We start from the raw sequence: 27,153 nt of genomic DNA, 5'->3' as shown, positions 1-27,153 counted from the left end.
CATTGTATGATTCCATTTATATGAGGTGCTGGGAATAAGCAAATTCGGAGACTGCAAGTAGGTGAGAGATTACCAGGAGTTGGCAGTTAGTTAACAGGTTTAATGGTTAGTGTTTCTATTTGGGGCAAGAAATTTTAGAAATACAGAATGGTGACGGCTGCACAACATTGTGAATGTAATTACACCAGTGAAGTGAACATTCAAAAATGGCTAAAATGGCAAATGTTATATATATTTTTTACCACAATTTGCAGACAGAAGGAATGAAGTACTGATACATGTTGTAACATGATGAACCTTGAAAATATTATACAAAGTCAAAGAAACCAGATGTAAAAGGCCACATGTTGCATGATCTCATTTATGTGAAATATCCATAATAGGCAAATCCAGAGAGACAGGAAGTCCATCAGTGGTTACCAGGGACTAGGGAAAAGAGGAAGAGGGACCTGGAAAAGAATAGGGAGTGACTGCTAAAGAGAGGCACATCTTTTGGGACGGTGAAAATGTTCCACAATCAGTGATGGTTGGAAAACTGTGTATACACTAAAAAAATCACTGAAATGTACACTTTAAAAGGGTGAATATTACCTCAAAAAAACTTAAGTTACTGTCAAAGAAGCAATAAACTTTTTCTGAGCTGGAATGTAGAAATTTCTTTATTCTTACTTATTAAACACCAGCTTAAAACTGCAGGAAATTTCAAATCACCCCTTGACAACCCTTCTTCTCTCTCCCACCCACCCAAATTCTTGATAAAGAGCTTTTTCAAGTAAAGACATGCTCTCTTTTCTTAAAAATTTGTGAAATAAAGGCAAAGAACTGTGTACATCTTGCTGTGAAATGCTGCTCATGGCTGCGAAGACAGTGTCTGCCCAGGATGCTCTTACTGTCCAGGTCCTGAAAGACTCTTGTTCATGAACTGTCTCTTCACAAAGCAAGTCCACCACTAACAAGGGACAAAAAAAAGAATGAACAGTGGCAGTCAAATCACAATGTACCTTCAAGGAAAGGTCAGAACAGGGATTTATTTAATAACAAATTCAGTATTAGTCTGGCATCCCTTATGTTATAAACTTCTTGAAAACACATGTAAACATTTTAAGTGACTTTAAGTTACTTGAAATTATGTAATGACCAAATAGCTGTAATATACTCAAGATCTCTCACACAAATTGTCCTGTGGGTTAACAATGCCCTAACATAAGAACATACAACCAGAATTTTTATTACATGCAATCCATTATTGTGATTCAGTGAACCCCTACTATGTACTAGGCACACACACAAGGTCAAGTAAAACTGCAATGCAGAAACAAAAAGTATTCTTACAAAAGGAACCCTTGGTTTGCTTAATGGTGGCTACAGGATAAAAAGCAATGTTATCAACTAAATGGGCAAAGCAGAGGTCTTACCTTGCTGGGCTTATCATTCTGAGGGTCAAAAACCTTCTCACACAGTCTCAGTCCAGTCTCTTGCCTTAGCTGCTGTAAATAGGCCCTCATCACTTCTAAAATAAGGAGCAGGTAGAACAGTAAAAAAAATTGTATCTGAGGACACATCCCAAATGTGCTGGTTGCTGGTCTGGACACTGACTTGGTACTACATTTCAATATATTCAAACAGAGTGAGAAATAGAAATGACAGTCCACTTTCATTTTCATCCAAACTATATTCTACATTCATTCTGATCCAAACTATATTTTATAACTACATTCATTTTGAGCCAAACAATTCTTTACATGTCACACTTATTGCCAAGAACATTTTGAGAGTGACTAGTAAGGTACTGGTTCTACTCTCAACCTGTACACCAATCAAGGCAATAAAAGTAGGGGGGAAGTAGTCAAATAGAGAAAATCTTGTGCATACCGAGAGAGGCAGAGACCCCATTCTTACCATCTTCCTGTTTGTTGGCAGGTTTGGCATAAATTGCATTAAGTGGAAAACCAGGCTCTCCAGGAATGGGAAAATTAGTGATTCCCAGTGTATACATTTCTTTCTCACCTTGGCTTTTGGAACTGCACTAAAAAAAAATTATACACACACATGTAATTTACAGGGAAAAGTATGATATGCAACTTGCAATTTTTTAGTCTAAATAGCTATGGCTGGGACTACTAATGCTTTTGGCATCCTTTTATAACCTGGTGAAGCCTAAAGACTCCTTCTCAGAATAATCTGTTAAATAAAACATACAGAATTACAAAAGAAACCAATTTTAGTGCAATACAATAATTGTAATATTAAAAAACCAAATTTATGACAGTCACACATGTGCTTCTATGTTAATGCACTAAACAAGATCCACCAGTAGCCCTAAAAACTAAATTTTTCACTAATCAATGTAAATAGAATTTTAAAATATCTGAATATAATGTGAAGATGCTATGATTTCTGCCAGATAATAAGTCACAGGTATTGCTAATACTACTGAGGGCGGTTGTCTTCTTTAAATAATATTGAAGTAAATGCTCAATCTCAATTACAGATTAGGGAAAAGAAAGATGTAATCTTTTTCCCACTCAAGTTCATGAACCCTTGAATTCTATCCTTGGACCCCAGGTTAAGAACCTTTGAACCAAGAGCTTAACAGACATTTTTTGGTCAAGAATTCTGTCTTGGGAAAACACATGCAAAGCTTTAAAACACCAATACCTTTATCTTCTTATTAGTCAACTACAGTACAAGTTTAGAAGTCTATATTCAGATTTGTCTCTGAAGTCCTTTAAGTCAGAAGAAATATTTTCTACTTGTCCTTAAAGTTTCAACAAGTCCAGATAGTTATGAGGGTGAATACCTAATAGTAGTTTGTTTTCATAATAGATGATCATCCAAGTTTAATTACCTTCTGGAGTTTCTTTAGACACTCAGAAATGTAGAGAGTTACATATATCAAGGTTCTATCAGCTTCATTCTACAGGGGGTAAAACAAAACTTAAAAAGTAGTACTGATCAAACGTAACAGTTTTGTGCAATAAATGAGTTCCATCTTTGTCTTTTGATTATTAACTGAAAACTGTAAAAGTATAGTTACTATAGCATCAAAAATTCCTATTGTCCAAATGCAGTCTTCTCAAGCCCCCTTTCTGTCCCATCCCAGGGAGGGAGCTTCCAGCTTCACCTTCAGCTGTGGCTGCTCCTGCTTTCCTTGGTCCCCCACCTTGCCCATGGCTTCCCATGGAGCTGTGCTGACAGCCCCTTCCTTGGTGTAGGAAGGAGAGTTAACAAGGCGGCCTCCAAAACCTGAGGTGCACCATATGGTTGGCTAATTTTTAAAAGCGCTTTCACTTCAGGATCTTTGCTGAGAACAAAAACATTCATGACTCTAAAAGAGGAAGCAATTGTTTCACATGCGCCTTGTTCTTGAAGAGCTCCATAAGCCCAACTCTTGATCTAACCAAAAGGAAAATGGGAAGAATGGCTGTAGAGCAACTGTGGCACATACTGCAGGTCAAATTTTACACAGACTTATAGTTTTAAGTAAACAAACTAAACATCTCCCTATTTTTAAGATCATACTATACTTAAGGAGAGAATGCAATGTGGCAGAATTATATTTACACAATTCCAAACACAACACTTAGACCACGCAGTAGATACATAAAACATTGTTAGTATCACAGACTGTTTAGACTACAATTTGCAGACCAAGAATATATAAATAATTATTTTAAACCCTGTTCGATTCCAAAAGGTCAAAGTCTGGCAAGTACAGGTTGAAGTTCCATAGTCTAGAATATAATCAAGGAAATCTGTTGACAGCTTTTGTAACTTGCTCATAGGAGGAGGTCAGGGAAATTTTTTTTTTCCATTTCTTCCTCTCTTTTTCTGTCACTCCCCTGCTATCTTCTCCTTTAGCTCATTCCTCACAAGAACTAAGAGCAGAAGGGAAGAAAGGGTGGTTGAGGAAAGGGTTAGAGTTACTGAAGTTTCTTTATTTCTCCATCTCAGGTCTAGGACTTTTTAGTTTTGGACTGGCACATAGTAGGTGCTTAATTAATGTTGAATAAAAAAGCATCTAGCTTTGGGTTGGCAAACTTCCTCTGTAAAGGACCAGATTTTAAATATTTTAGGCTTTGGGAGCCATATAGTCTTCATCACAATTACTCAACCTAGCTGTTGTGGTATGAAAGTGGCCACAGACAATATAGAAACAAATTCGTGTGGCTGCGTTCCAATAAAACTTTATCTACAAAAAGAGGTGGAGGCCAGATTTATCCCTCAGGATGTAGTTCGCCAACTCCTGGTGTAGACTTTGGAGGAAAATGAGAAGCTAATAGTGATATACAGTCTAACATTAGGGACTATCCTGATTTTTTTAAATCATACAATTTTATTTTATTTTATTTATTCCTCAGAGCAACCATGACTGACAGGTAGATATTATTCCCACCAGAAAACTAAAGTTTAAAAGCTCTGTACTTTACCTTAATTTCATAGTTTTTGAAGAAGACATTGGCCTTGAAGTAATAGATGGCTTCATCCACAATATCTGTATCTTTTGCTAAGCAGAACACAAAAGGAAAAAGGTAGAGAACATCAGTCAAACCCAAAAATAACACCCAGAAAGGATATAAAGGAAGAAAACCAAGGTTCAGTGGTTAAGAGTTTTAAAGTTGAGTAAAATAAAATGAGGCTACTGAAATATAAAATCTTTAGAAACAATTTCTAGAAGTACAAGGTTTATTCTTATAACTTTATTGTTTTAATATAAGTTATACATGCTTAGAAGATAAACTCATCAATAAAAAAATTTTTTTCAGTTGTCACCTTAAAACTCACTACCCAGAAATAACAACTATCAACATTTGGTGAATATCATTCCAGACATCACTCAATGCATTTATAAAACTAGACTGGGACATAGGTAGACTAATTTGTAATGAAATGTTTTTTAAAAATAAAAAGTATTCAATATAATTTTATTTGATTATACATACTGTAGTTTCAGGGAAAAACTCTCAATTGTCATTTAAACATCATATATTTACACACTGGAGTTCATATCTAAGTTTTCTTTTTATCAAAACTATGACTTAAAATATACTTGTACAAGATGTTCTAGGTGGCTAGAGCCTGAGAATAGCCAGACATAATACAATTATGACAAAGACAGATCTCATTACACAATTTCTTTGGCAATTTTTTGTTTTCTCTTTATTTTTCTTAAAAAAAGGTCAAAATCCCAGGGTCTTAATATCTGGCAGCTGGCTTCAGCAATGCAGACAGTTATTTATATTTCTTGTCCATGACTGCTCTCTCTCTCACACAGCAGAAATGCAAGTAATGCTCAAGTTTTAGTACTCTGTAATTCAGCTGTCTTTTCCCTTGCTCACTCCCCTGCTAAAGGATTTTAACAGAAGCCTAACTTTAGATTTGCAATCTATTTTCTTATCTGCAAAAAGGAAACTTTCTCAGAGGATTCAGTAATGTTTACAAAACCAGCTAGTTCTTCTAAATGTAATGTGGATGGTAGGGGGTGGGGATGGGCTATAAGATTCAGAACCGAGGACAGTGTTTGGCACATAAATGGTGTTCAAAAGATATTTGCTGGATGTAAAAAAATTAATTTGATTAATGCTAACAATTACTTAGTTCACAGCAGAATCTTACCCTCCCCCATAATCCCAATTCAGCTCTAATCCAGTCCCTTGATAAGAGTAACAGGTCATCCTTGTCTATAGAAATGATGAGGATCTTATTTCTTGGAATCCCATTCTCCCTCAAGGGCCCAAAAAGTGCACAGGTACAATCAGATTTACTTCATCCTTGGTCAACTGAACTGTCTGCTGTTCTATACAGCATTTTGTATATGAAAAGGTTTCTTCTCAAGGAGTCTGGGCTAACATTGGTTCTCATTCTTTCTTTGCACTGTAATTCTTTCATGTTTTTCTCTCTTTCTTGGTCTGCTTTTTTGCCCAACTGTTCCCTTTTCTTCACCTCAAAATCCGGTAGAGACTGTGGTGACTCACCAAATTTATTAAGCTTACGGAGCTTTCAACTGGTGTTGAAAACAAAATTAAATTAAGAGGAAGTCTAGTCAAATATAGGCTGGCAGAGGAATGAAGATGGGGTCAGTACAAAATTGGTAATTAAACCATGATCTGGGAAACCATGAATGCAATTCAGTGCAGACCCTTCTGGGTACAGGGAAATCATGTCTAATATAATACAAATTACACAGGTGGCAGAACGTCTTGGGGTGTCAGAAATCTCATCACACATTGTCTGGAAAGAATGGAGCTTTCTGAACAGTTGGTTTCAAAAAAAAAAAGTAACTACAAACAAAGATGATATAACATTCAGAAAAGCAAAGGAAAAAATTAGTAATGTTATATACAGGACACTTAAAATTTAAGATTAAGATACTGCTAAAAATGAAAATCCTGAAGAATGAATAAAGGAAGTAGATTTAGATGAGACAGATTGAAATGTTTTGTTTTTCCAGCTTGATGACACAGAAAGGATGGGGACATGGTATTTTATAAGAGACAGAAGCAGCAGCACTAGATCAGCATGTAAGAACAGAGAGTGATGACTGGAGCAGTGCCAAGAATTACACACATTTCCTCTTCTCTCTCAACAAAATATCCTGGAGAAATGAGTAATAATACCATTTCCTGCTAGATGCAACATATACCATGATCTTCAAAGGTCTAGAATGGAATCTCCATCAAGCAAACAGAAAATACAAGAGCAATCTGAGACACAGGACTGAGCTAAGAATTTCCCAGATTTGATGTCACAGGATTGCTAGATGTTTCATACCAAAATCTGAAAGAAATGGAAAGGAGCTCTGACTTACTCTCTCTGGGGGCAGGTCCTTTGAACTGACTTCTGATAGGCAACAGTGCCATGTTTCCAATAAGTTTTGTGTCGGGGTCCATGAGGGAAGAGTGGTAAGCCTGCAGTGAGAAGTCAAGTAAGAATCAGAGCAGAAAGAGCAAATGTCAATGGGGTAGACAAGTATATTCCCCAAAGAGTAACCCACCCAAGAATAACTAGGGCAGAGGAAAAAAGGGATGGTGGCAGCCATGTGATAGAGGTGGCTCTTACTAGCTCATGAAAACCAACTTGAATTTTGAGAAACTTTGAGGCAAGATGGTTACTGAACATAGCTGTTATTAAAAAGTATATAAATTTGCAATTAGTTATATTAAAAACACAGATGATAAATATTCAAAACTCATTGCTGTTTTTAAATTTATTTATCATTGTTTGTGACCTTAAGGTTGTCTTTTGTATCTTTAAGGTGGAAAGATGATAATGGTGTGCTACTGTGCATCTCTTCCAATTCTGTGTTGGTGACATCACAATACATACCACACAAATAGGCAAACACCACATAAATCAGGGGTACCCAAACCCCAACTGTCAAACCAGAACCCAAGCACTGGCTTTTCAGCTCTGCCCTTTGCTGGCTTTATGTTTTTGACCAAGACATCACTTTTTCCTTCTCTTAGCCCATTTCCAAATGTGTACAATGAAGAGTTAAAATACTGCTTTCGGTGGGTAGGTGTGAGTTAAGAAAGAAGAAAGTCACATTTATGACAGCTTTTGTATACTGATTCCTAGTTCTGCTTTTTACAAGATGTCTGGCTTTTTGTAAGACAAGACAACATGGATCCCATTCATAAATTTATTCATTTGCCAAATAATCACTAAGCACCTTCTTTGTGCAAGGCATGGTGACAGAAAGGTAGGCAAGAACAGTGATGGTCCCCATCCTTGAAGGATTTAAAAGCTAATGAAGAAGGCAGATATTAAGCAATCACAGGGTCTGTCCAGGATGCTCTATGTGTAAATGAAAGGAGCACAGGGCTTTAGAGACCTGGCTTAAAGTCTGGCTTTACCTCTAGAGCGCAACCTTGGGAAACTTACTTCCCTAAGCCTCTCAGCTTCATCCACAAAATGAGAGTAACATCTATTTCATTGGGTCACTGCAAGGATTAAATGGGATAATTTATATAGGGTGTGTAGCTCAGGGCCTGCCTGGCACACATCAGGAGTTAAACAGTAGCTATGGGATTCATAAAATATTTAACTTTGGCTTGCTCCTTTTGGTCACAAGTATACTTCATCTAACAGCCTCCACCCTCCCCTGTACCAGCTACTGTCTTTGTTACCCATCTATCTCCTTCAGAGCCTTTGTCACATTAACTGAAACTTTATTTACATGTACATGTTTGTCCTCCATTAGAATGTATACTCCTTAAGAGTAGGTATTGTTGGTATTATTACTAATTTCTCCAGGATATTTTGTTGAGAGAGAAGAGGAAATGTGCATAATTCTTGGCACTGCTCTGGTCATCACTCTCTGTTCTTACACGCTGATCTAGTGTTGCTGCTTCTATCTCTTGCCAGAATTGGAAGAGATGCACTTGGCACGCAGTAGGTGTTCAGTAAATGCTCGTTGCGCGAATAATCACGTTATCGAAACTTTTTCCCTAATCTGCGAAATGGGGCCCACGATGTCGATAAATCTTTGCCGCCGGCAAAGACTGGCTGTCAGAAATGAAGGACAAACTGACCACCACCAATGTTACTCCTACTCTGATGCGTAAAAAACCGCAAACATTTGGAAACTAGGTGCCGACCCTGCACCTCTGGGGGCCTTCAGCCCAGCGGCTCGGAGGTGGCCGCCACTTCTGGGTCGAGAGGCGGAGTCCGGGAGGTGTCTGACAGTGACGAGCACCTGGAGGAGCCCGCCCCCTGGGGCGAAGAAGGAAGTGGGCCGTAGGAAAAGGAGAGAAGCCAGACCCCACAAGCTCTTGGCTTGGCCACTCTCGTGAGGCTTTGGGGAACCCTGCTAGGGCCGGGGGTGCAGAAAGAGCAAGAGAAGGGGTAGGGACTGGAAAGAAGGGGGCGGAAGAGCTGAGGCAGCCTCCCCTGCACGCGACGGGTCTCCGGCCCACTCCGCCGCCCCCCCATGGCCGACGGGCCCGGGGCTGCCCCATCCCTACAGAAACCAGCCTCCTCCCCTCGTCTCTTTCTCAGGACCTCGCTTCCTCTTTGCCTTTCCAACCCGCTTCTTTCGGCGCACGCACAATTTCCTGCCGTTCTCCCCAATTCTCGCTGTCTCCCCACAACCCCGACTCTGCCCCCTCACCGGCATCTTCGCAGCGCCGATTTTCAACCCACACGAAAGACGGGATGGGATGAGAGCACGGCGCTTCCGGCCTGGCGGCCCGGGCGGGGTACGCAGAAGTGAGCCGGAAAGGGAGGGCGACGGGAGGACGCGAGGCTTCCGGCTTTGCTGTCCGGCGGCTGGCTGCTGCGGCTGCGTGAGTCCGAGGGGCGCCGGGGGGTGGGGGCGCCAGAGCACTAGGCGGGGTCTGTGAGTGCCGCGCATGCGTGAGGCGCGCAGGAAACCGAGATGTATCTTGGAGTTTGGGGATTCTAGGAGTCAGTGACCGCCTTAGTTTTTTTCTCAAAGGTTATCTTTTCAGTGAAGTATTCCCTGCATCACACTATTTTAAATTAAACCCACTCCACGCACCCCCGCGTCATCCTTTTTCCCTCTTCTTGGTTCTTAATGATTCTTTTATTATTTAGTTTGCTTTTGGTGGTGTTCTGTCCACGTGAACGTCAGAAAAGCAGGGATTTTGTTTTGTTCACTGTGTGCATCCCCGGCGCCTCTAACAGTGATGGTACACAGTAAGCGTCAATAAATATTTGATGAGTGAATGAATGAATCCAGCCTCCAGGTTTTCACAATGGGGAAAGGAGAGCGCAGTGAGAAGGGATTTGTGCATTACTGTGTTTCAATTCTCTCTGTAAAGGCTCAGAAAGTGAACTCTGGGTTTGAATCCCAGCTCCAACATTTAATTAGCAGTGTAATTTGGGAAGTTAACTTCTCTGGGCCTCAGTTTCCTCACCTGAATATGGAGATAACAAGTACTTACCTCAGTAGTTTTGAGGGTGAAATGAACTACATGTAAAGTGCTTGACATTTACTGTAAATCCGGGGAGAGGAAATCCCGGGGCAAAACACCTCTAAAAACCGAAATCAGTCAAAGGGAGAAATAAAGTTTAAAATCCGTTTATTGCTTACAAAACTGCAGTCTGGCCCATCTCTCTCACCTGTTCAAGCAGCAGCAACACCGGCCCTCCCCCTCACCTCTCAGGTACAGATAAGCCTTCTGTTGTCCATTTATAGGGAGATGAGTCTCTCCACCCCTGAGGAAAGATGCAAATGCACTAAAGCCTACTTCTTTCCTCCTCTGAACACCTGTTGATATGCAGATGTACCAAAGCCAGGTGAGAAATTCTGGAAATGTTTCAATTTTACCTACAGGCCACCCCTCCAGAAATCTCACCTTACAATTTACTCGATCCCCCTCTTCTGACCAATCTAGTTAACATTAGTAGCAACAGCAATAAAATCTTGATAATCCTCAAGCCAGAGGATTCAACCTACGCAGATTAAGTAAATGTACTTTATAGCACAATCTCTCACTAAGCACAAAATGTTTCTACACTTGTTTCCTCATTCCTAACAATCATGCTAGATTGCTCACAAAACTTTTACCAAACATTAGACAAAGTCAGTCCTCTCTTTAAGCATTTTTTTCTTGACAACAGCAACACAATCATAATTCTCAAGCCAGAGGATTCAGCTAGGTTCAAAGACCCATGCAGATTAAGTCCAAAGCTCATCCATTCCAGCCATCACGTGGCAGCTGCAGCCTGGGGTCACATCCAGACCACAAGGACTGTAGAAGGAAATAACCATGATTGTTGGGGGCCAATTTGCTGTTATTCCAGGAATACACAAGAGGCCAGCTTCCAGGCCTTTTCCCCAAGGTGCCAGAAGAGCCAGCCATCACTGGTCCATATGTGGAAATGTCCAAGGCCACGTCCATTTTATTCCTAATTGCTGCACCCATCCTTGCAACGCATGTCCAATAAAGTGGGTGCCATGGTTACCGCAGGCTGCAAAGAGACGCTCTAGGCCCTTCTTGGTGGTTTGCTGATCTGCACAAAGTGCAGGGTACTTCTTCCAGGGTCAGCTGACTACTTCAAAGGTCAACGGCAAGCCCTGCCAATGGGCTACAGCCCACATTGTCTTTTGCCCCACATGCAACAAATGCTGATGTAGCCATTGGGCCACATCAGAGGCAGGCTTTCCTTCTAGCCAGTGCACCTGGACTAATGCGTCTGCTTCATTATTCCCTGAGGATGCCAAAGGCAAATGGCCAGTCACATGATATAAGGTAGGTGTCTGTGCCATGCCAGTTTTTGAGTCCAGTCTCTCACCCACCCCGTGATGGGATAGGTGGTTATTACCTTGGTCAGACCTGTTCTGGCAATGGTCTGTAGCCAGCAAGGCATGGTACACAGCAGCCAGTTGCTTCTCTACTAAGATGTACCTGACCTCTGCTCCTTTCCATAGTTGTGACCAGGCTCCAGCTGGCAGCAGAAGCAGCAGCAGTGGCAGCAGCAGTAGCCTTAGGCTCAGGCCACAGGCCGGGGTTGGCGTGGCCAGCAGTGGTGGTGGTGGCTCCACGACCACACGAGTGTAGACACAGTTCCTCAGCATGAGAGTCACTTCTCTCGATCATTTTTTGGGGTGGGCCTCCCAAAGGTCGCACCCATTATAACATATTTCAGGTTCAGAGGAATCCTACTGACTGTGCCAGATGTAAGTCCGGGGAAAGGAAATCCCGGGGCAAAATACCTCTAAAAATCTTAATCAGTCAAAGGGAGAAATAAAGTTCAAAACCCATTTATTGCTTAGAAAACTGCAGTCTGGCCCATCTCTCTCTCCTGCTCAAGCACCAACAACACGGGCCCTCCCCCTCACCTCTCAGGTACAGATAAGCCCTCTGTTGCCCAGGTAATTACCCACTGATATGGAGATGAACTTCTCCATCCCTGAGGAAAGATGCTGATGCACTAAAGCCTACTTCTTTCCTCCTCTGAATGCCTGTTGAGATGCAGATGAACCAAAGCCAGGCAAGATATTCTGGAAATGTTTCAATTTTACCCACACCTACTCTTGTCCAACCTGCTCAAGAATTCTTTCTCATGCAGAATCAGGAATCTCCCCCCTCCAGGTTGAGGTTTCACCTGGTGCACAGGGAGAGTCCTCCCCAGATGCAGCTGCCTGGCAAGTTTTAATAACCAAGGGAACTTACTAACAAGGCTTTTCTTAGCCATAGGTGAGTAGATCTCTAGACCTGTCAACCAAAATCTTAAGTTCATATAGAGGCCTTAATTGGTGCAGTCATGTCCAGATGGTCTCAACACCATCTTACTCCCTCAAGGTATGTCCTTGAAACAGCTCCCACTGTGGGAAGGGTTGGCAGAGCATATATTCCAAGGACAAGGGAGAGGTAGGGAGCCTCCAATTACCAGGGTCCAGCTTGGAGGTCAATCAGTGGTCACATCCTCTTGGTTACCTCCTCCATTATGTTAAAAGCCAAGTTCTTTGCTGTCTCAGGTTGTTTCTTCTGCCAGTCCTCTGCCTCATGTTCCCACAACTGATTTCTCATTTAGGTCTCTGGACAAATAGCACCTTATAGGAGGCGGCTTCTTTGACCACAAGCCCAAAGCAGCCCCTTAGTCACTCTCCATTTCATTACTGTTTTCTTCTTCCCATTCCTTATCTGAGGTTTCTGTGTATATGGTTGGTCTCAAGGGCCCAGCATGTCAGCTCTATGACAGTAAGGCCTTGTGTGCCCTGAACAATCCCAGTGCTGGAACTCACCAATAAATTAATCCACAGAATCATGCCAGTCTCTCCAACAAGACAATGAAATCCTTGGGGGCTGGAATTGTCATACTCATCTTTGAAACCCCAGTGTTCTGAGGGGAAAGAAATGGAATCTGGCCCTTCACATCTTGCCCAGAGGCACGTGGCAGACTCCAGACACTAAATCAGGCATGAATAATTTAAGGAGCAACAAGGAAGGTGAATGAAAAGTTGCTTTTCATTTTCCCCCCTCCCTTATGACAATAAAATCTGTAAGAATTAGCAACACTGGGTAATCAGGGCATTTTCATCCTTTCCACACCCCGATGGCCAGAGGAAAAGTCCCCAAACAGCACAGCACACTCTGTGCTGCCCTCTCATCATGTTCTCATGACTGCCCCAGTGAGAAGAGCTCACACCCAAGGACCATGATGAGAACACCTGACTCTTGCCCCTAGCCTGGCCGACCCCAGGCAAAATCACCCGACAGCTATGACCCCTCACGTTTTGCACCTTCAGTTAAAATGGATCAAATTTGACACTGCAGGTGTACTTCTGCTATCTAGGCCCAAGAATGATTAAAAATTTAACCTGAGTCACAGATTTTCTATAAGGGCTTAATTTGTATCAACTGAAGATCAAGCACCAAATGACCAATGGAACCTGGGCCTAATACATGGGTTAAATGAGATTATGTAAAATGTTTTTCAGGACAATGCCTGGCAAAACTCAAAAACTTGACATTCTGTTCTACTTTAGCAAGGCCTGGCCTAAAGTGGGTGCCAGAGAAACATCTGCTGACTGACTAGCCATTCCCCATGTTATAACACCCAACCCAGGTGAACTTAGAAATACTGAAAATAAACTGAATGTGACAAAAATTAAAAAGGAAAAGTTGTCTTTTGCATTGTTGTGTGCATGTTATTATTCAAGGAAAGTATCAATTTTTAAATGCTCAGAGACTACAAACAACATTTTTAAAGAAATCACTGCCTACATTCTGACACATGGGGAAATATACTGATTCGAAAATTTGCCTTGATTGAATATTTCAAATTCTGAGTAGAAAACAAGAGTGTAATGAAAGGTTAGTGCCATCTTTCTACTTCTTTTATTTATATACATATATATCTTAAAACATAGTTAACTTTTCACATTTTAATTATACAAATAATACATTTTCAATGTAGGAAAACTGAAAGACACAGATAAGTAATGGTCTTATTTCCTTCCAGATTTTTTCCTTTGACCACACATATGTATATTTTGTTACAATAATTCCTGCCCCTCCAAAGTCTTTAAAAATAACAAAATCAGTAAAAATAAAGGTAAACTGATCTTAACTGTTCCATGGGTGTGGTGTTATATACAAATATATATGCATTCATTTCAACCTCTAATATCTAAATTGATGCTGTTAAAATAATATTAAAAGATTCCACTTTAAACAGCAGCAGCCTCAGAATAATTAAGAACTTGATTCAAGACATGTTGCTGATAAAGAGCCATGTACTAATATTTTTCATTAAAGTAGCTTTTCAGTATTGTAGCCTTTGAAAAGAAGAATGTTCTGCTGGTTCAGCCACAAGCTTTTCACATATACAGTTACTTTTTAATAAATTCTTCATTCATTCTGATGCTCTTGAAAATATTCGTCAAACACTGAAGAAGATTCATCTTCATGTTCCTGACACAAAGGAAACATAAAGTAGAAAATACATTCATTTCCCCTAAGTTAGACCTAGTATGTGTTAACGTATTTTTCAGGTAATGCTCTACTAGGAACTAATGGCCAGCAGTAGTCCCAGGTGTCATTTATAGTAACAAAGGGAATGACTTATGTAATTTTTCCAGATGTGCAGTAATTAAAGTGCTACGTCTCATCAGAAGCATTTCTTACTTGAACTTATACCCACACCCATTCTCAGCTAGTTTGCTGTGACAGGTGCCCACTGACAACTATCACCAGGCTTTCCACCAACATATGTGAGGGCAGCCCAAGTTCAACTAGATCTCACCTCCTTCTTTGCACATGCTGTCAGGACAAAGCGACTCAGTATTATTGCTTCAATAACAGGTAGAGTAAAACTATTTGTTGAGCACAGGTGGCAGTTTCAGAGATGGCCCAGAAAAGCGCAGGTTACCACTGCCATTCAGACAAAAATTAACTTAAGCAGTTGCTGGGATTATGCTGGAGGCCAGTCAGTGCAGGCAAACATTTTTACCAAAGCCAATAATCAAAAATTACCTTTGGTTCTTTGAATTCTAAGTCCTCTCCATACTGAATGGCAAAATCAATATGCTGTAATACAATGTTCATGCTTTCTTCATCTGACTGATCATAAGGCAAAAACCGAACCATGCTGTAGTCATCAATCTACAAGTTGGGGGTTTTGGAAAGGATCATTCTGAACTTGTGTAAAATACTTAATCTTCAACTTATATTTGAATTTATAACCATTTAAACTTTTGATTAAAAACATTTGTGTGTGAGGGGAAGGATAGAGACAGAATAGCAAATCATCATTGATTTTTCTGACCTCTGACTAACTAGAATATTTATTAACTTATTATGTAACTAGACACTTACTATTTCATAGGTATTTATCTAAATTCAACGACCATTGAAAATTCAAAAGGACACAGACAGCTCTGAACTCTCAAAATGTATGGAATAGGTATGTCAGTTCATTTATCACCTACCACCAGTAGCTACTTCTAAATTAAACCACTGACCAGTCAACCCATAGCCTCCCACCACCCTCTCCCCCTCTGCAAAGAACTGGACTGTACTTTCCATAATGGTAGCCACTGACCAGATGTGATTAAATGCCTGACCAGGTCATTTTAAAAAAGAAAATCTTAAAAAGCATACCAGTCCACATATAGCTTTAGTCAATTTTTTGAATTTTTTGCTTCTTAAGTCACTTGCAGAATCATCTAGTAAGGAATACATGTCTGGGTCTAGAAACCTACAATGTGAGAAAGAAGACTGATGAGTAAAAGGAAGAATAAATCAGGAAACTAGACTTATAGACTGACAGAAGCTCACATCTCTGCAACTGAGAGCTGATGATAATGGAAGATGTGAACTCACTTCTCAATTTCCTTTTTGGCTTTCTTACTCAGCAGATCCATTTTTGTCATTATATTAACCTGTGGAATTTCTAGGGAGATCATAGCACTCAGGGCTGCCAGGACGCCAGAAATAAACTGGAAGAGGAAACAGAAAAGGGAAGATGAGGTAACTGCTGCCAACAAAGTTCCCTGGTCTCTACATAAGAGGCTTCTCCTCCTCCCTGGAACAAAATTGGCTTGAGTAACAAGTACCAGTCCTAAAGAAAAGGCAGTCCACAAATCACATGGTGGCCCCTCAGTTTCCAAAGGTAAAGATAAGGAGGGAAGGGGTAGGTTTAATTTTCAATGATCACAAATCTCAATTTAGACAATACCTTTAACCTCCTTTCCCTGAATGTTCCTTAAGACCTATTAATGAGAAATCAAGTTTGTTTCAGAAATCAACCAGACAAAAGGTCCTCAGAAAATATAAAACAGACTTACAAACTATACAGCTGCCTCATTTTTCTCGGTAAGTAGTTCCCCACAGTCTATATGATATCATAATTTACCATTTTTGAGTTAAAAATTCATTCTTATAAAAATAAAGGATACTAAATAATTCTGGAGTATAGTTTCTGAAGTGGCCAGAATGTCACAATGATTAAAGGACACTGTCACCTGCTTATGCCCGTGACCGAAAACAGATTTATCCTCAAACCTTGAATGACTCCACCATGAACTGAGAATCAACCAGGAAAACTCCACAGACTCGGAACTCCCACTGTTCTAGCTGCTGGACCAGCTGTTTCATCACAGGTAGATGTGTGTACAACTCAATCTGACCTACATGGAGACATTACAATAATATTACAATCAGGAAATATATCATCAGATTACAGGAAAAGATTTTTCCCATAAGACGGTTAAGAAGGAAGTCAATCCTGATAATAAGTAATATATTCAAAATTGTAAAGGATCTTACAGTGTCTTGAAGTAAATTAACACCTAAGGCACTGCCTCCATGGGAGCCCAAAGGAAACTATTCAGTTTATGCAGAAAATGAGATTCTCCATACTTTGGCTTTTTCCAGTTAAAATCAAATGCTACACAGATTATGATGTATGCCCTTTTCTGTGGGAGTATGTATGGTCAATTAAAACTAAAGGAAAATAGGGGTGAATGTTGAAACCACAATGTTGTTCATGTGAAACCTCCATAAGATTGTCTATCAATGATACCTTAATTTAAAACAAACAAACAAACAAACAAACAAATAAATAAAAGCAAGGGGGAAAAAAAGTGAGAGCCATGAATGATCAAAGCTACGTTAGACTCAAGCCTAAATTTCACAATTTGGCTTAAGAAGTTGTGTGATTATCTGTCCCTTACCAGCCTCATCCCATACTTTTCATTATTCATGGTGCTCCAGCTACACTGGCCTTTTCGTACCTCAAACCCACTTTGTTTCTTCCTGCCTTAGGCCTTCAGCGCGCTGTGCCCACAGCCTCCCTCACCATCATCCCACAGCTCAGCTTACAGGCAACTTGATCAGAAGCCTCTTCTGCCTGTCCTGCTGCATGATGGTCTGTGCTACTACAGTGAGGCCATCTGTCACAAATAAACATTAAATGGTAATCTGGGTGATTTTTATTTATACTGCTAGCACTCCCACTTGACTATAAGCTCCAGGAGGGCAGAAACCATAGGTGCTTGGCTTTCTGTGCTACGCCCAGTGTACAAAGAAAGCACTTAGTGAACTCAGTGAATGAATTAGAGTCAATGAGCAAATGCTTTGTTCCTTACTACAGTATGGTTTAGGGCTATGAATGCTCACTCCACTTTTTCTCACTGAGGACAGAACTAGCACAACTTCAAGGAAAGGGACACATTCAAATTGCTGACTTACCTGGACAGTCAAAAAGGATGTAGTCATCTTCTACGTGGCCAAGACAGTTCTCTAGCCAGTCGAAATTATTGGCAAAGTACTCCATGCAAAATACCAATCCTCCATTGGGGCCAAAGCGCAGAGAGTTGTCCTCCATCACATCGTCTACCTCAATCAGTTCCCGGATGTCTGAAAAGGAAAGACAGGGCCCAGAACATAAGTCTGTCCATTCAAAAGCCATTATCCTCGCTAGTGATAATTAACAATTATAGAAAAACTAGTGCATGATTTATTTCTGTACATGGTTATTCACTGTAGAAGTGCTCATGGGAATTCATTAATAAAGTATTGTACAGCCAGACAATGGAATCCTATGCAGCCATAAAAAAGAAGCTCTTTAAGCACTGATATAATACAATCTCCCAGGTATGCTGTTCAGTACACAGTGCAAGGTGTAGAACTCTGTGTAAGAATGCCATCATCTGTGTTTAAAAAAACAAAGAGTCAGTGGATTAAAAGATGGAGGCATGAGAGGTGAGACAGAGGCCTCATCGCAAAACCACATAGCATACGAAAATATAGTTAACACAACTAATCCTAAAAGAGCAACTGGAAAGAAGGCTGTGGCAGACTGCATACACCTGGAGAAAAGAACAGACCTCACAGAACAGGGTAACATACCAAAGCTGTGATCCGGTAGGACCCAAGCCCTTCCCCCACCCCAGCTCACTGGTGGGAGGAAGAGAAACGGAGCCGGGAGGGGGTGGAAGCCTAGGACTGCTGAACATCCAGCCCTGGAGATCTGCTCTGGGATGAACATACATTGTATGATGTTCTGGAGATTAGTGGGGTTGGAAAGCTAAGAAAGGCAGAATACTTGGAGAGACTGAGATTCCAGCCGCTTGTAGAAAACAGGGATCCACATCCAGCTGCTCTGGGACAAAAGAAAGGCAGGCAGTCTGAGAGACTTCCTAACAGCGAGAGGGCTGCTAAAGGGGCAAGGATTGCACAGAGCTTACTGCATGGAGAAATGACAGGTGGACCAAATTGTCTGGGCGTGCTCTGCCCAGCAGGTTGGGAACTTTTAAGAGCTTCAGGCACTCCATTCCCCTGGCTGGCTACGCAGCTCTCAAGCCCCCGACGATGATATGCAGCCTGCTGTGCCTTCCTCCTGCGCAGCACCGTGTCAGAAAACCAGCAGCTGCTGCCCTGGTGTCAGTCCAGACAGACAGAGGCCCTGCCTACAGCAAATACAAACTCCAAGCTCAGATGCTTACACCTGGGCACTCAGCCCACTGGTTCTGGCAGTGGAGACAGGCACAGCAGCCAGGAAGCAGGAAACAGATCTTTCCTCCCCCCAGGCACCAGCGCTGCTCCCCTGTCACCCCTGACATTGCTTCAAGGAGTAAAGGTTCTGGGCACTAAAGGGCACCACATACAAATATGTCAAAGGAACCTGGTTCAACCCCAAATCCCAAAAACAACAGAAAAAGAGCCAAGTGAAACTGAACTCATCAATCTTTCTGAAAGAGATTTCAAAATAAAAATCATAAATATGCTCATGGAGCTAGAGAAAAATATTCAAGAACTCAGTGTAGAACTCAGGACCGAGATTCAATAAGTAAGGAATGCAATATCTGAAATGAAACATACAATGGAGGGATTTAAAAGCAGGTTAGATGTAGTAGAAGAGATGGTAAATGGAATAGAAATTAGAGAACAGGAATACAAAGAAGCTGAGGCACAGGGAGAAAAAAGGATCTCTAGGAATGAAATAATATTGAGAAAACTGTGTGACCAATCCAAATAGAACAATATTCGCATTATAGGGGTACCAGAAGAAGAAGAGAGAGAAAAAGGGATAGAAAATGTCTTTGAGGAGGTAATTGCTGAAAACTTCCCCAATCTGGGGAGGGAGACAGTTTCTCAGGTCATGGAGGTGCACAGATCTCCCAACACAAGGGACCCAAGGAAGACAACACCAAGACATATAATAATTAAAATGGCAAAGAACAAGGATAATAACAGACTATTAAAAGCAGCCAGAGAGAGAAAAAAGATCACATATAATGGAAAACCCATCAGGCTATCATCAGACTTCTCAACAGAAACCTTACAGGCCAGAAGGGAGTGGCATGATATATTTAATGCAATGAAACAGAAGGGCCTCCAACCAAGAATACTCTAGCTGGCAAGATTATCATTTAAATTTGAAGGAGGGATTAAACAATTACCAGAAAAGCAAAAGCTGAGAGCATTTACCACCCACAAACTGTCTCTACAGTGTATTCTGGAGGGACTGCTATAGATGGAAGTGTTCCTAAGACTAAATAGCTGTCACCAGAGGAAATAAAACCAAAGCAAAGAAAGTAGAATAATGAATTACTAAGCAAATGCAAAATCAAATCAACGACCCCCAAAGTCAGTCAAGGGATAGACAAAGGTTACAGAATGTGATACCTAATATATAAAGAATAGAAGAGGATCCCCTAAGATTGGGAACAAGACAAGGATGCCCACTCTCCCTGCTTTTAGTCAACATAGTTCTGGAGGTCCTAGCCACGGCAATCAGACAACACAAAGAAATAAAAGGCATCCAGATCGGTAAGGAACAAGTTAAAGTATCACTGTTTACAGATTACATGATATTGTACATAGAAAACCCTAAGGAATCAACTCCAAAACTACTAGAATAACTGAATTCAGCAAAGTTGCAGGATACAAAATTAATACACAGAAATCTGCTGCATTCCTATATAATAGTGATGAACTAGCAGAAAAATCAGGAAAACAATTCCATTCACAATTGCATCAAAAAGAATAAAATACCTAGGAATAAACCTAACAAAGGAACTGAAAGACCTATACCCTGAAAACTACATGACACTCTTAAGAGAAATTAAAGAGGACACTAATAAGTGGAAATTCATCCCATGTTCTTGGGTAGGAAGAATTAATATTGCCAAAACGGCCATCCTGCCTAAAGCAATCTATAGATTCAATGCAATCACTAACAAAATACCAACAACATTCTTCAATGAACTGAAACAATTAGTTCTAAAATTCATATGGAACCACCAAAAGACCCCAAATAGCCAAAGTAATCCTGAGAAGGAAGAATAAAGTGGGGGGGGATCTCGCTCCCCAACTTCAAGCTCTACTACAAAGCCACAGTAATCAAGACAATTGGGTACTGGCACAAGAACAGATCCATACACCAGTGGAACAGAAGAGAGAGTCCAGATATTAACCCAAGCATATATGGTCAATTAATATACGATAAAGGAGCCATGGATATACAATGGGGAAATGACAGCCTCTTCAACAGCTGGTGTTGGCAAAACTGGACAGCTATATGTAAGAGAATGACACTGGGTTATTGTCTAACCCCATACACAAAAGTAAACTCAAAATGGATCAAAGACCTGAATGTAAGTCATGAAATCATAGAACTCTTAGAAAAGAAACATAGGCAAAAATCTCTTGGACATAAACATGAGCAACTTCTTCATGAACATATCTCCCAGGGCAAGGGAAACAAAAGCAAACATGAACGCATAGAACTATATCAAACTAAGAAGCTTCTGTATAGCAAAGGACACCATCAGTAGAACAAAAAGACATCCTACAGTATGGGAGAACACATTCATAAATGACATATCCAATAAAGGGTTGACGTCCAAAATATATAAAGAGCTCATGCGCCTCAACAAACAAAAAGCAAATAATCCAATTAAAAAGTGGGCACAGGATCTCAACACACTTCTCCAAAGAAGAATTTCAGATGGCCAACAGGCACATGAAAAGATGCTCCACATCGCTAATCATCATAGAATGCAAATTAAAACCACAATGAGATATCACCTCACACCAGTAAGGATGGCCAACATCCAAAAGACAAACAACAAATGTTGGCAAGAATGTGGAGAAAGGGGAACCCTCCTACACTGCTGGTGGGAATGTAAATTAGTTCAACCATTGTGGAAAGCAGTACGGAGGTTCCTCAGAATGCTCAAAATAGAAATACCATTTGACCCAGGAATTCCACTCCTAGGAAATTACCCTATGAAAACCGGATCACAGATTCACAAAGACATATGCACCCCTATGTTTATCACAGCACTATTTACAATAGCCAAGAAATGGAAGCAACCTAAGTGTCCATCAGTAGATGAATGGATAAAGAAGATGTGGTACATATACATAATGGAATACTATTCAGCCATAAGAAAGAAACAAATGCTACCATTTGCAACAGCATGGATGGAGCTGGAGGATATTATGCTCAGTGAAATAAGCCAGGTGGAGAAAGACAAGTACCAAATGATTTCCATCATTTGTGGAGTATAAGAACAGAGCAAAACTTTAGAAACAAAACTGTAACAGACTCATAGACTTCAAGAAGGGACTAGCAGTTACCAAAGGGGAGGGGTGGGGGAGGGCAGGTGGGGAGGGAGGAGAATGGGATTGAGGGATACTATGATTGGCACACATGGTGTGGGGGGGATCATGGGGATGATGGTGTAGCAGAGAGAAGGCAAATAGTGACTCTGTGGCATCTTACTATACTGTTCAGCAGTGACTATAATGCGGTATGGGGAGGCCACATTGTTTTTTCATGTGAAACCTTCATAAGAGTATATATCAATCATACCTTAATAATAATAACAAAAAAATTTTTAATGTAAAAAAAGAGACCTCACAGAGGTTCCTGGCCCTTTTCCATTGTGTGAAGACACAGCGAGAAGTCAGCAGTCTGCAACCCAGCAGAGGGCCTTTACCAGAACCCCACCATGCTAGCATCCTGATCTTGGACTTCCAGAACTGTAAAAGCAACACAGTTCTGTTCATAAGCCACCTAGTTTGTGTTATTTTGCTGGAGCATCCTGAACAGACAAAGACAATGGGATAAAACCAAACATCTAATGCACTACTAGCTCTTACCCACTTCTTTCCTTCACGTGCCAGCTCATCATCTTAGAACTTCCTGGAACAAACCAAACCTTTTCCCATGTCTAGACTGTTTATTGACCTTGATGTTCCCTCACCTTAGACGGCCTTTCCCCAGAGTGGTGAGCACATTGCTGTCTTTAGGTAGAGCCCAAACAGCCTCGTGAGAGACACTGTCCCCGACTACCCTACTAAAAGCAACGTCCCTCAGTTATTCCTTCACACCAGCCTACTTGCAGTCCTTATCACGGTCTATAATCTGTTTGTTATTCTGCTTATTGCTTATCTTCCTGCTTAAAGGTCCACAAAGGCAGGGATAGTGTTTGTCATGTTCTCTGCTATAAAAACAAAATACTTAGAGGATACTTACTACACTGTGATCAGCAATAAACCAGATTCACTACAGCAGGACTAAGCATGAGTGGGACAGAAAGGAGGGCGAGGGAGGAGTCTACTCACTTAATCCTTCAATCAGAGACCAAGAAAGGGTACTGGTACACATATCAACATCAGTGGCTGTCACCAAATGACTTTCAGCCTCATGAATGTTCACCATGAAACCAGGTGGCCAGACTAAAATAATTAAATTTTCAGCTTCTATGCTGAGCCACCAGCATGCACTGCCTCCCCACAGCCTTATTTTTCCTGAAGGAGGGAGAAGGCTCCACCTAGCACTCACCAGCCATGACGGAGTAGTTGAAGTGTTCTGCTGCAGGATCTAGGTTCACAACCTGGACAGACCGATTGAGGGCTTCACAGTGCTGGACCATAGTGGCACAGTAGGTGCTCTGTAATGTCACAAGGCACAAGGTGTCAGAGCCAACAGGCAGTGTGCTACTTGCAGTGCTACTCCCTAAAACACCGGAAAGATTCCCCACAACCCTTGGGCAGAGTCCTCTAAGGTCAAAACTGCTTTCATTGACCAAGAAGCTGACTGAAAATGGAAAAGGCACTGGGCTGAAAGTTGGGACTGACTGGGCTGCAGGTCCAGACCTGGCGGGGTATAATGGGAACCTGTGGGGAAGCTGCTTCTCTACTCTGCCCCTCAATTTTCTTGTCTCTAACTGGGATGGCCTCCACAACTAAAGCTCCTTGCTGCTCTAATGTGCAACAAGTGGAATTCAAAGGGAAGAGTTCTGATAACACACACACAGCACTCAACACAAAGTGTCTCCACCGGGACTTGTACAGGCCAAACAAAGCTTTAAGTAGGGCAATCAGGGACGATGTCTCTGAGGAGGGGATATTTGAGCCCAGGGATGGGAATGTGCTTGTCAAGCCAGGGGAACAGCATTTCAAGATAAGAGAATATCAAGTTCAATAAATAGTCTGGAGGTGGGCTATCAGTTTGTAACTTATGGTTCAGATAATCTTTTTTTTTTTTTGAGGAACGTTATGTTTACTAGACTCCCCTCTTCACCAAGTCTCCCCAATAAACCCCATTACAGTTACTGTCCATCAGCATAGTAAGATGCTGTAGAATCACTACTTATCTTCTCTGTGTTGCATACCCCTCCCCATGCCCCCCCTACATTATACATGCTAATCGTAATGCCCCCTTTCTTCCCCTCCCCTATCCCTCCCTTCCCACCTATCCTCCCCAGTCCCTTTCCATTTGGTAACTGTCAGCCCATTCTTGGGTTCTGTGATTCTGCTGCTGTTTTGTTCCTTCAGGTTTTTTCTTTGTTCTTATACTCCACATATGAGTGAAATCATTTGGTACTTGTCTTTCTCTGCCTGGCTTATTTCACTGAGCATAATACCCTCTAGCTCCATCCATGTTGTTGCAAATGGTAGGATTTGTTTTCTTCTTACGGTTGAATAATATTCCATTGTGTATGTGTATACCTTCTTTATCCATTCACCTACTGATGGACACTTAGGTTGCTTCAATTTCTTGGCTATTGTAAATAGTGCTGTGATAAACATAGGGGTGCATCTGTCTTTTTCAAACTGGGCTGCTGTATTCTTAGGGTAAATTCCCAGAAATGGAATTCCTGGGTCAAATGGTATGTCTATTTTGAGCTTTTTGAGGAACCTCCATACTGCTTTTCACAATGGTTGAACTAATTTACATTCCCACCAGCAGTGTAGGAGGGTTCCCCTTTCTCCACAACCTCACCAACATTTGTTGTTGTTTGTCTTTTGGATGGCAGCCATCCTTACTGGTATGAGGTGATATCTCATTGTCGTTTTAATTTGCATTTCTCTGATGACTAGCGATGTGGAGCATCTTTTCATGTGTCTGTTGGCCATCTGAATTTCTTCTTTGGAGAAGTGTCTGTTCAGCAACTCTGCCCATTTTTTAATTGGATTATTTGCTTTTTGTTTGTTGAGGTGTGTGAGCTCTTTATATATTTTGGATGTCAACCCTTTATTGGATCTGTCATTTATGAATATATTCTCCCATACTGTAGGATGCCCTTTTTGTTCTATTGATGGTGTCCTTTGTTGTGCAGAAGCTTTTCAGCTTGATATAGTCCCACTTGTTCATTTTTGTTTTTGTTTCCCTTGCCCGGGGAGATATGTTCATGAAGAAGTTGCTCATGTTTATATACAAGAGATTTTTGCCTATGTTTTTTTCTAAGAGTTCTATGGCTTCATGACTTACATTCAGGTCTTTGATCCACTTTGAGTTTACTTTTGTGTATGGGGTTAGACAATAACCCAGTGTCATTCTCTTACATGTAGCTGTCAAGTTTTGCCAACACCAATTGTTGAAGAGGCTATCATTTCCCCATTGTATGTCCATGGCTCCTTTATCATTTATTAATTGACCATATATGTTTGGGTTAATGTCTGGAGTCTCTGTTCTGTTCCACTGGTCTGTGGGTCTGTTCTTGTGCCAGTACCAAACTGTCTTGATTACAGTGGCTTTGTAGTAGAGCTTTTAGTTGGGGAGTGAGATCCCCCCAGCTTTATTCTTCCTTCTCAGGATTACTTTGGCTATTCGGGATCTTTGGTGGTTCCATATGAATTTTTGAACTATTTGTTCCAGTTCATTGAAGAATGCTGTTGCTAATTTGATAGGGATTACATTGAATGTGTAGATTGCTTTGGGCAACACTCCTGTTGTTTGACCAATACCTTTACCATTTGTACCATATTTGAATGCCCCTAATATTATTCCTTTAATATTCATGTACAAGAAAAAACTATATTACTATTAGAAAGAGAAAATGAGTTACATTTATCATAATATTAAAGTAACCATAAAATTAAATACAACCTTGAAACTTTTTCTTTTAGCTAAATATAATTGTCTGTGGAAAGCTCTAAGCCTAAGATCTCTCTCTTTAGAGACTTGAGGATTAAACACGTGTTGAAGATACACTAGCATCAAACTATTTCACCTCAAGACAAACTGAAGAAATTGGAAAGAGCAACTTTCTCAATGTTCATTAATGTCAGAACCGTATACCTCCTAAAATTGCGTCCAATACCAGATGTACCAGAAACAGTCATTAACGAGACCAAGACAGACAAGATTCTTGGGTGAAACAAAAGCGAATTCAAATTCCAGCCGTCACGTAACTAGCTGTGTAATCTTGGGCAAAGATTAACCTTTCTGTATCTCATTTTCTTTATCTGTAAAATAGGATTATCAGGGGTCATCTCACCGGCTTGTTATGGAAATAAATGAGGGGTTTAGCGCAGTCTCTGCGGCAGAAGTATACACTAAATATCAGCAACTATTCATGAATCTCCTTTCAAGCTACAACGAAAAGGACACTGAAGCCCAGACTTCAGAAGCAAGGTGTCCAGGAAGACACACACCCCCTCACCCTCACCCTCACCTCCCTGCACCCCACGAACTCCGACTTTTCTCTCCTCCCGTCAAATCCTCACCTTCCCGCTGCCGGCGGGGCCCATGACCAGCTGCGCGTACCGAGGCATATCGCCTCTGGGTTCCCGGCACCGCCAGCCGCGCAGCACGGAGAGCCTGACAGTCACGCTCTCTTCGGCCTCCGTGCAACGCCCACTGAGTTCCGGGAACAAGACCTGCGAACCAATCGCAACCCAATTTCCTTTTGTTCCTACTGTTCTGACACACCTCCGATTACGGAGCGGCCCGCGGGCCAAATCCCAAGTGACACGCGTCCTGGCTAAACCCCCGGGAAGGGGGGAAGGGTTTGCGCGTACGCAAAACTAGTTGGCGGAAATGGCCGTTGGGAGGCTAGCGAAGCCTGGTTGCCTTGGTGATAACATCCCGGCGCCGGCTGCTCTGGTCCTCGGTTTGAGTACTGACGTTTGGCCTGTGTGGTGACCCTCAAGATCTGGAGATTTGCGGAGGGTCCGGCATACTGAAGTGGAAGGCATCTCTTGTTTTTAGAGGAGTGTATTTCCTTCTCGTGACTCATTCCTTCCACACAAAGATGTAAATGTGCAAGTTCACAATCAGCTAAAGAACTCCGGCCCCTCCCCCAATTTACTCCAGGATCGTAGACCCGCTCTCCCCCCTCTCTCGAAGCTATTCGGGCAGTGTCCAGAGCGCATCGGAGGGGGCTATAATCCGGCATCAGCCTCCTCACCCCCAGTAACGCCGGGCCTGACGTAC

At 41.4% G+C, this 27,153-nt stretch overlaps 2 protein-coding genes and 1 long non-coding RNA gene across 5 annotated transcripts; 1 reads left to right on the top strand and 2 right to left on the bottom strand.

Moving 5' to 3' along the window:
- ARPC3 (actin related protein 2/3 complex subunit 3) lies at nt 1-9,287 on the bottom strand. The gene is made up of 7 exons (XM_036929175.2): nt 9,113-9,287; nt 6,809-6,908; nt 4,431-4,507; nt 2,849-2,917; nt 1,900-2,026; nt 1,416-1,510; nt 1-949 (listed from the first exon to the last, which is right to left on the bottom strand). The coding sequence occupies exons 1-7, from the start codon at nt 9,116-9,118 to the stop codon at nt 887-889; spliced, it is 537 nt and encodes a 178-aa protein (XP_036785070.1). The 5' UTR covers nt 9,119-9,287; the 3' UTR covers nt 1-886.
- Nucleotides 9,172-16,577, top strand: LOC118934075 (uncharacterized). Its single transcript, XR_005033323.2, has 3 exons — nt 9,172-9,287; nt 15,301-15,378; nt 16,465-16,577. It is a non-coding gene; the product is annotated as an uncharacterized LOC118934075 (long non-coding RNA).
- GPN3 (GPN-loop GTPase 3) lies at nt 13,784-26,603 on the bottom strand. Of its 3 annotated transcripts, none has more exons than XM_036929169.2 (8): nt 26,445-26,603; nt 23,275-23,383; nt 17,667-17,834; nt 16,479-16,603; nt 15,798-15,913; nt 15,576-15,672; nt 14,949-15,077; nt 13,784-14,387 (listed from the first exon to the last, which is right to left on the bottom strand). In XM_036929169.2, exons 1-8 carry the CDS (start codon nt 26,490-26,492, stop codon nt 14,325-14,327), a joined length of 855 nt encoding a protein of 284 aa, XP_036785064.1. In that variant the 5' UTR covers nt 26,493-26,603; the 3' UTR covers nt 13,784-14,324. The 3 variants fall into 3 exon arrangements, with proteins under 3 accessions (XP_036785064.1, XP_036785065.1, XP_057347473.1); XM_036929170.2 differs by having other exon boundaries at nt 26,393-26,506; XM_057491490.1 differs by lacking the exon at nt 14,949-15,077.
- Between the last annotated feature and the right edge of the window lie 550 nt (nt 26,604-27,153).

The sequence above is a fragment of the Manis pentadactyla genome, chromosome 14, assembly GCF_030020395.1.
Source record: "Manis pentadactyla isolate mManPen7 chromosome 14, mManPen7.hap1, whole genome shotgun sequence".
Lineage (NCBI taxonomy): Eukaryota > Metazoa > Chordata > Mammalia > Pholidota > Manidae > Manis > Manis pentadactyla.
Note: the sequence above shows the minus strand (reverse complement) of the source record. Positions and strands in the feature narration are given on the sequence as shown.

What these genes read in the sequence shown, in the direction of transcription:
- ARPC3 (XM_036929175.2), bottom strand. An exon ending in TCAAAAACTATGAAATTAAG is followed by an intron (nt 2,918 to 4,430) that starts GTAAAGTACAGA and finishes TACCCCCTGTAG; the next exon opens with AATGAAGCTGATAGAACCTT. An exon ending in AGAATGATAAGCCCAGCAAG is followed by an intron (nt 950 to 1,415) that starts GTAAGACCTCTG and finishes GTCCCTTGTTAG; the next exon opens with TGGTGGACTTGCTTTGTGAA.
- GPN3 (XM_036929169.2), bottom strand. Translation starts at nt 26,492, where the DNA reads ATGCCTCGGTACGCGCAGCTGGTCATGGGCCCCGCCGGCAGCGGGAAG. An exon ending in CAACTACTCCGTCATGGCTG is followed by an intron (nt 17,835 to 23,274) that starts GTGAGTGCTAGG and finishes TTTCCTTTTCAG; the next exon opens with ACATCCGGGAACTGATTGAG. An exon ending in TAGAATTCAAAGAACCAAAG is followed by an intron (nt 14,388 to 14,948) that starts GTAATTTTTGAT and finishes CCTTTGTGTCAG; the next exon opens with GAACATGAAGATGAATCTTC.